Source organism: Triplophysa rosa, linkage group LG21 (genome assembly GCF_024868665.1).
Source record: "Triplophysa rosa linkage group LG21, Trosa_1v2, whole genome shotgun sequence".
Lineage (NCBI taxonomy): Eukaryota > Metazoa > Chordata > Actinopteri > Cypriniformes > Nemacheilidae > Triplophysa > Triplophysa rosa.
The window spans coordinates 13,173,632-13,182,968 of record NC_079910.1 but is presented as its reverse complement, the minus strand read 5'-3'; the positions used below and the strand labels follow the sequence as shown (position 1 = coordinate 13,182,968).

The window sequence follows — 9,337 nt, the reverse complement described above, 5'->3', positions numbered from 1 at the left end:
CTTTCGTTTTCATCAGCGCTCGGCTCGACTAATATCCATCCTGTGCACTGTGCACCTTACTGCTGATTGGCTACAAGGTTGTTACAAGGTCGGTACTCGGCCCGACTCAGTTGTCTAAAGCGTAATTCGAAAATCGGTTACCCTGCCCTTAACTGTGTAAAACAAAATCAAATGCTATGAGAAACACTTGATAAGAAGTGATGGAAATCTCTGTTCTTCTCTTAACAATTTGTATAATCTCCCTTTTTCCTACATGTTAAAAGTTAATAAAGCTAAGTGTAAAGTGTGAAGTTCATTGTAATCACATCGGCTTAATGAGCCAACTCCTCCCATGCTGCATTTTTCACTAACAGGGGTGTAATACACGATGCTGTCACCCGGCGTGTTACACTATAGTTCATTAGACTATAACAATCATGTTTAGATGAGCAATAAAAATACTTTATGTTGCATACAAACCCATACAGAGATGCATGCAGGATCACACTACCCTATGTGAATAAAACAAAGTTCATAAATAAATGTCTATAAATAATCTAAACATGTCCATAAATGATCTAAAAGATGACAATGATACTTAGTTGTTGTCAGAAGGACTTATTTTTAATAAAATTAAATTATTTTTTACTGTAAAGTCAGTTTATTTAGATGTCACCACAAACACTTTGTGCGTTTAATGTGTGTGTGTGTGTCTTTTCGTTTCGTTTGAGCTTCATGTTACAAGTTGTTAACACTTAAGCGCACAGCTTTCCTTGTGGTCTTGACCTTCAATACAACCATCAAACTACTCTTCTGTTGTGTGTGTGTGCAAGTGTTTTATGATTTAGTGTATGTGCCCTATATGCGTGTGTGTCTGTGTGCAAGCCGAAACAATGGCACGCTCAGATTACATCTCTGTGCATGTGAAGGGGGGCATTGTGGGGAGAGGCTGAACTCTCACTGGCTACCCCTCCCGCCTCTTCTGTCCGAGCCGGAGCTGTGATTGGCTCAGGCCACGTATATATTTACAGCATGGGTTCATCAAAACTCACTACAACTTTCAAACTCAGAGCAGGAACCGTCCGCACAGTCTGGAGATTCGGAGTTACAAAACACAACCATCTGTGGGATTTTATGCTTCTGAAGCCTTAGCAAACAGGGTGCAGCATTTCCTAACTCTTTAAACAACCCTTGAGTTGCAATAACTGCAGAAAGACGCAAAAGCACCCAAAAAGCTAGTGCTGGTTTTCCGGCTATCCAAAGAAAACAGCGTGCTTTAACTGTGCTGGTCTTGTTGGAATGAATATATCTGAGTCTAGTTGTTGTCAAGAGGCCAGTTCTCAGCCCAGCCAGGTTGTGGAGCGTGGAAAATGGGGTTCCCCATCCTGCACTCTGGGCCCTGACAGGGGGCATGGTTTTAACCACAGCCGGACCACGGAGCTGGTGCCGGTGCCCAGCTCTGGAGCTCGGACGGGGTCAAGAACCGGGGGCAATGGAGGAGCGACGGAGGCCAGGGCAGGAAGCCCGGACTCAACCCGCCCCGGGGCTCTGACCCTGGGCTCTAGCGAGGGAAAATCAGGGCCGGATTCACGGATCAGGAGGCCGATGAACGCTTTCATGGTGTGGGCGAAAGATGAGCGAAAACGACTGGCTCTGCAGAACCCGGACCTGCACAATGCTGTGCTCAGTAAGATGCTCGGTAAGATCAGTTGCTTTAGGTCACCGATGGGGTTCATTCTAGAACATGATCAGGGTGTAATATCAAGTTCAGGGCATAATTGAAAACCAGGAGTGGCTCAGATTTGAGGTTTGATGCTGTCGGATGTTTCACACCTTTTCAAATCTCAGCGCAGATTTTCAATTGTCTGTGATGCGTAATTTATTAAAAAGAGTGTTAATGTGATTTTCAGAAGTCCAAGATGAATCATTGTTTGTATGGACTTGACTCCAAGATCAATTAATTTTGTAGTTTACCGTTGCCATGTGCCTAGCGAACATCACCACATTACTTACAACTTCATAATAAAATCTTATAATGAATTATAAAGAATTTAAGTTAACAGTGAATTTTTGTAAATAAATATGTTCATTTTGTTATGGCATTCGTTGTTTAAACCATATTGGTACTGCTTAAAATCTGGGCCCTTTGTTTTATAATCATACTGTTTTGTTCATTTAAACTAACAAACAAATTTTGTTTATTATGATGCATACAAACACTCACACATGGCAATTATTGTAATCTTGAAAATTGTCAATTCTTCTCATGCAGCTCCAAATTACAGATGAGACCATACAAAAGCTTTGGCACACACGATGGTAGTGATTTTAAAAATGTATTGATCTTGCACAATATTTGTGTTACGTTGTTTCTGGGGGAGAGAAATGTAATGTTTTTGATTTTTTAAACACATCAAATGTCCTGTTACTAACAGGGTCAGAGCAGACACACAAGCTGCTGATTGTCTGTAACCGGTGACCCAATAATAATTCAAAAACTACACACCGCTCACAAGCAGTGATTTGCTCATCACACACGCACATCTAGGTGACATTTATTCATTTAGAAGAAGCTTTTATCAAAAAGTGACAAACGAAGGAGCATTTAACATCTTGCCATAAGACTTAACCATAAACAGTATAGTTATAATAAACAATGTCATTTAAAGAAAAAAGCTTAGCTAACTTTTTTAAATGATGGGGATTGCGGATTAAGAGTGTTTTGTGCAATGGATTATTTAGTTGAATAAATATTTTATATAGCCTGTATATTTATTCCACAGCCTGTTTTATGTCAACGTTTTTTTTTTTGTAAATTTGATAGACTATCAATAATCGTGTTTCTTAAATAGTGAATTATTGCATATTTATATTTGTGCAAATAAATATACTATACATAGTTGACCGATTATTATGCAAATTTGTCTTATGGTGTGACCGCAAAAAAATTGGAAAAAAATGACAATGAAGATGAATCTCTCTTATGCTATTTTAAATGATAAATATTAATAATATAAAACCATGTAAAATGAACAGTTTGTTTTCTAGTTTTGCTATATCACACCATATTACAAATTTACGATTTATTCTTCAACTACCCATATACATATATACTATATACACACATGTACACTGTATATACAATAAACATATATAAATATACTATTTCATATACTAACATTTATTTTTTTGTTTGTTGTATGTATTAATGAAAGACATACTATAATACAGAAATTCAGCTAGTTGTATTTTTTTTTAAACTGAGGTAAGATGGTGTGTATATAGTGTATAAAAATACTTAAAAAAAGAAAAAGAAATCAAGGTACTGCTCAACACTGAAGCTATAACACTGATGGATTTTTTCTTAGGTCAGTCCTGGAAAGCTCTGAACACCCAAGACAAGCGTCCATTTGTGGAGGAAGCCGATAGACTCCGGCTGCAGCACCTCCAAGATCACCCGAACTACAAATACCGCCCTCGACGTAAAAAACAGCCCAAGAAAATGAAGCGCGTGGAACCAGGGCTGCTCCTTCAAGGCCTGGCCCACAGGGTCCCTGGAGGTCCAGGACCCGGAGATGCCTATTCCCCACACCGCCATGCCCATCACCTGCTGCCTCCTCTAGGACACTTCCAAGATCTCCACCACTCCGGAGCTCCAGAGCTGGAGACTTACGGCCTGCCCACACCGGAGATGTCCCCGTTAGACGTGTTGGAGGAGGGAGGTGGAGATTCTGTCTTCTTCCCTCCTCACATGCAGGACGACGTCGGTTTGACTTCATGGATGAATTACCACCAACATCCAAACTCTGGTCACCACGGAGGCCATCACCCTCTCACCGTACCTCATCACAACTCCCATAACCTCCAGCATTCCCACCCACATCTCAACCAGAAATCTCCACTTGCCTGCCTTCCACTGCAGGAGAAATGTCTTGTGGTCGAGTCCACAAACTCTAACGCTCTCTATCCTCCCCAGCCCAACATGAGCCTACCGGCATCCAAGGCTCCTCGTGCCCCCCGCACTCCTACAACTGCGAGTTATTACGGTCAGATATATGGGAGCAGTCAACCCCAGCCTGCCTTCACTTCTCATCTGGGCCAGCTGTCTCCACCACCCGAGACCCCTGTCACATCCTCCGTCCCTCAGATTCAGGATCCTCAGCCCTCTCTGGACACAATGGACCACCTAGGAACCTCAGCTGAGTTCTGGGGCGAAATGGACAGGATTGAGTTTGACCAATACCTGAATGCAAGCAGGACTCGAATGAGCAGAAATGCTCCAGGTGAGGAGAGCAGCGCTTTGATATCGGCCCTGTCCGATGCGAGCAGCGCAGTCTACTACAGCACGTGCATTACAGGATAAAACTACTTCTGATCTCATGAGTCCTGACGTCTGGTGCACATATGACCTTCTGAGTCTCACATTCAATTCTGTTCAGAAAGTTTGAACCTGGTGTTTTGAATCCTTTTTAAGGTACAGTTCACTCAAAAATGAAAATTCTGTCATCATTTATTTACCCTCATGTCACTCCAGACCTTCTACAGAACCCAAAAGAAGATATTTTGATGAATGTCGGTAACCAAACAACATTGACCCCCATTGACTTCAATTGTATGGACATAAAACCACCAAGACATTTCTCAAAATATCTTCCACAGAAGAAAGTTGACCGAATTTTTATTTTTGGGTGAACTATCCCTTCAAATAAGGGAGGTTGTTACCCAACTCTACTGTTCTCATGGTTTAAACTGCACAAAATCACATTTCACAGCATCATTTCTAGGCTCGATAACCTGTACTTTCTGAGACTGTGGTCAATCTGAACCGATCATTTTGCTGACTCCATCCAGCTACTGTATTCTTACGGTCTCAGTTCAGGGTACTAGGACGTGGAAGTCAAGAATGTGAATATTTTTTATACATATATATCTATTGCTTTTTTATATTTGTTTATTTCTATTTTTATAGACATTGTATATGAGGTTGTATTGAAAACTGTTTTGCACTGGGTATGGGACAACCACTCTAAGTTTTTTTTGTACTGCACTTAATATCTTTCAAGTATACTGTCTCATGCCAGAGACGTCAGATCCATGTAAAAACGATCTAAAGAATTCTGATAATTTGACAACTATGATTTATTCAGGGTTTTTTTAGATTCATGTATAACTGAATACATTTGAATTGGGCATTTCATGTGATAAAATGTATTTTGTAATCTTCAGCTTTTGAGGAACATGTTGAGTCGACAGTAACTCTCCCCTTTTGGTAATAATTATCTTCAAATAAAAGAGTTTGCAAAAAAATGTCTCCGAGCTATTAAATCAACACAAATTGAAAACACACAATTGTACATAGCATTTCACTAAAACACTTTCCCACACCATAGAGCGCATGTGTTTTTCTAGAGTCCCTTTTTGCTTAAAAAAACAGCTTTTCTTTTAATTGGCGAAAGAAATTTGTATTACACATCATGTATGAATATTTTGCAAAATAAAGTTGTCACTAAATGTACAGTTTTTGTCCGATTATTTAGCATATTTTTTCATTTGATTTATGCAAAACGGTTCAGTTGCAAAAACCGAGAAAGTGAGCGAGAGAGAATGACCAGGTCCATGATGTTTAAATTGTAATTCAGTCTTGTCTCTCTTATTCCCTCCTCGAAAATTTTTGATCAGCCACAAAATGAGCTTGGCTCATTACGCTATTTTTTCCCCTTAAACCACGAACAGAAAGAAAACATTTCAGCGGAGGAGAACAAAACTGAAGCTGTCTACTCTCATGTCTTCAGACACAGAAAGGCAGCTCTGAGATTAAAGAAATGTTCCCTCATGTTGATTCACTCAATACTGGAGGACAAAAAGACAGATATAACCCGTGCTTCAAAAAGGAAAGTGGTCTTTCCAAATCATTTACATTTTGGGCAAAATGCCCCGTGTGTGTTATTCTTTATATCAAATGATACACAGTTCATGTGTTCCTTTCCTCAATATACACCCATATCATGCTGATTTGGATGTCTGTTGAATGACATATATCACCGATACGCCTGCCAAGACATTAAGTGGTCTCAGCGAGGTACGGTGCAGGTTAGGCCCGTGCGGTAAAATTTCATCCCGCCAATTAATTAGTCATAAAATTAGCAGGAATGTCAAAACAGAGGAAGATCCTGGGGAAACACGGGATGTTAGGATAGCTGGAATATCTGTGCAAACTGCAGCAGGAAGGATGTTAAAGGGAAGGGAAGAGAAGCTTTTTTCTGTCCCAACGCCTCTCCCTGACCAGCCCCTAAATGGAAAGAACAACACTGACCAATCCATGCAGGTCCAGTAATTCTTAAATCCCATCTGCAGGTCAGCAAAACTGCACGTGCGTTTACAACAGCACATTGAGTTTTCTCATGATTGCGTTCAGAAGACACTAACATTTATTTATTCTGCCACAAAAATATATTTGTGCCCTTTGGCGAACATTTGATAGAGAGAGCTTAAAAAGCTGTGTTTGTGAGTCGTGTGTTTTCTATTTTAACAGTTTAAAGTTTATTGCACATCTGTGGCTTCATGAATACAGTTTTCACCCCAGCCCCTGGTGATTTTGTCAAATAAAACCAATGATAAAGCTGTTACATTTTTGGACGACTGAATCATCAAAACTATCATTCCAGGCATTGGGAATCTCTGGGTATTAAACAGTATTTTGATTTCAGCGAAGAGATGTCAAGTCATTGTGTTTTAGTCATCAGTCCACTCCCAATTCTGGGCCTGAAGTAAAGTACTTTTTAACAGTTTGATCTGACCGCCTTTAATATATACAATCTATCTTTATAATATATGCAATATGTATACAGTATATATGTATGTGCAGTGCTTAACAAGTTTATTAGACACCTGTCGTAATAAGAGAAAACACAAATATGGCTGCTTTAGCAATCTGTCAAAAAGTTGTTAAAAACAAAACATTTTATTGTCATTCATTAAGCAAATCACAAATTGAAACAACATTCATGAAGGTTGTTTGAGCCCAAATTTGAACCGTCACATTCAACTTCTCTCTGCAGAAATTAATCAAGCGTAACATTTAACCATTAAAACTTATTTTTCTATTAAGGACTGCAAGTAAATAACTGTAAGTGTGCATCTGAATAAAAAATAATAAAGTGCATTACAATGTTTTCAAACAGTAAATTCGAAAATTCATGGATAGCAACAATAATTCTATTTAAGCATTGAAAGTATACTGTGACTAAAGAACTTACACATACTGGTCGATTAACCATTACAGAAACATTGAAAAATATTTTGGTATTTTTGATGGTGGTGTAATAAATTTGTATATAGTTCACCCAAAAATGAAAATTCAGTTGTTACTCACTCTCAAGTTGCTACAACACTATAAAATGTATTGTTCTGTTAAGCACAAACGAAGGTATTTTCAAGAATGTGGGAGACTAAACAGTTCTGGGGCACCATTGACTACCATATTAGTTTTCTTTATATTATGGAAGTCAATAGTGCCCCAGAACTGTTTCTTACAAACATTTTTACAAATATCTTTCTTTGTGTTCAGCACAGAAACGAAATTTACACAGGTTTGGAACAACTTGAGGGTAATTAAATGAAGACAGAATTTTCATTTTCGGGCGAACTATCACTTTAAGCAATGTATTTGTATATATGAATCTCTGATAATTACAATCTCTGTTGTAAAAACGTATAAACATGAAGATATGGAGGACTAGAAATACTGCAATTAATTTTGCTTGAAAGTAGAAAAGAATTGAGCGATTGGGAAAAGAAAGATAGGGGTTGGGTTTTCTGACTTTGCCAGTAAGCAACCTTAGCAAATCCTTAGCAACTTAGCAAATGTCATTTAGATCTGTCTTGTGTCGATTGTTTGTGTGCTTGTGTTAGAAGGCAAAAGGTCGGTCCTGATCTGAAAAAGTGTTTTATTATTGCAGCTGAGGATCACACGTGTGTGTGTTCAAACACTTGCTTCAGCTTTTCCATTAGCCTTCATATGGACTCTCCCCAAAACTCCGTCCAGCAAACCTGCGCATGATGTCATCAGTTTATTTTCTGTTTCTTTCCTCCCTCCTTCTTCTTATCAGGAAGTGTGGCCCCCTACTCTTCCCTTCTTGGACAGGAAGTAACTCTGCCTCACCTTCCTGCATGAACAGCAGGACGAAGAAACAAGTGTGCACGAACAAACATGCATGTGCCAGTGAACGTGTGAAGAAACCATGTATCTTTTTTGGTACACGCAGGCTTGCGGCCTACTCAAGCTAGAGTTCAAAGGTCAAATGTACAAGCTGATGTAAGAGCTGACCTCTGACACTTGCTTCTGCTGCAGTTGATTTTGAACAAACTGAAGATTCTAGAGATCATAAGGTGTCATTTAGCAATTACAGTATGTGTATTATCATTGTGACTTTTTGCATTTTGATTAATGTGAGCTGCTTTTTAACAGAATATTGTTGTAGAGGCAGCACTGGAAAACATAGAGCTGCTGGTTGTTAGTTCCTGAGTTCTCGCATCTAATCTTTATTGTTGAGCCAGTGTGTAAGTCTCCTCTGACTTTCCCTTTCCTGAGCTGTCAGCGTAATTTACGAGCAGAGAAGCGCACAGGCCTGCTCGTGGTTTGGTGGCCTTGGATTTGTGTGACCCGTGGGTTGTGGGTTCAAATCCCGGACAGGACAGTAACCATGACCAAACCGAATGGCCACATGCCATCCCTCTCTGAGCTGGAGACGCAGGTTGCGACCAGTGCAGGGGAAAGTTTCTTTTAAATTTAGTGCTTTATATTATTGCACTACAATTTCAAAACAAGCTAATTATGTTACATTTTCCAATAGAAAGACGCACTTATGCTTTTTTTAAACTATAAACAAAATTGTTGTGGTCTGAAGCTTGTGTTTGTGAGTGGAGTGAAGTGATACCAAATATATTTAATAAATGAATATTAAACATGCTATAATTCTGTCAGCAATGGTTTTTATGGTATTTTATTTGTATATAACTTTTTTATTTTTTTATCAATTAATATTACATGTATTGTGACACAAATTTTTATTTTTGTATCTTTTTCGTATTTAAAGGTGCAATATGTGATTTTAGCGGCGTCTAGTGGTGAGGTTGCAAATTGCAACCGATAGCTCAGTCCATCGCTCACTCCTTTCAAGGCACTACGGTGGCTGACAAAGAACTAAGATGTCGTCACGTTTTCACGTCTTTGCCGAAAGAAATAACGTATTTACATGAAGAGCACTGTAGAGCAGTTTGTCTGCTGTAGAAACAACACGGTGAATTCCATGTAAGGGGACCCGCTGTGTATGTAGATAGAAATATCATTCTAGCGTAA

The 9,337-nt window shown here is 39.1% G+C and overlaps 1 protein-coding gene across 1 annotated transcript; it reads left to right on the top strand.

Annotated features, from left to right (window-relative positions):
* The first annotated feature begins 580 nt into the window (after positions 1 to 580).
* sox18 (SRY-box transcription factor 18) lies at positions 581 to 5,480 on the top strand. Its single transcript, XM_057319204.1, has 2 exons — positions 581 to 1,678; positions 3,348 to 5,480. Exons 1-2 carry the CDS (start codon positions 1,279 to 1,281, stop codon positions 4,340 to 4,342), a joined length of 1,395 nt encoding a protein of 464 aa, XP_057175187.1. The 5' UTR covers positions 581 to 1,278; the 3' UTR covers positions 4,343 to 5,480.
* Positions 5,481 to 9,337: the final 3,857 nt, after the last annotated feature.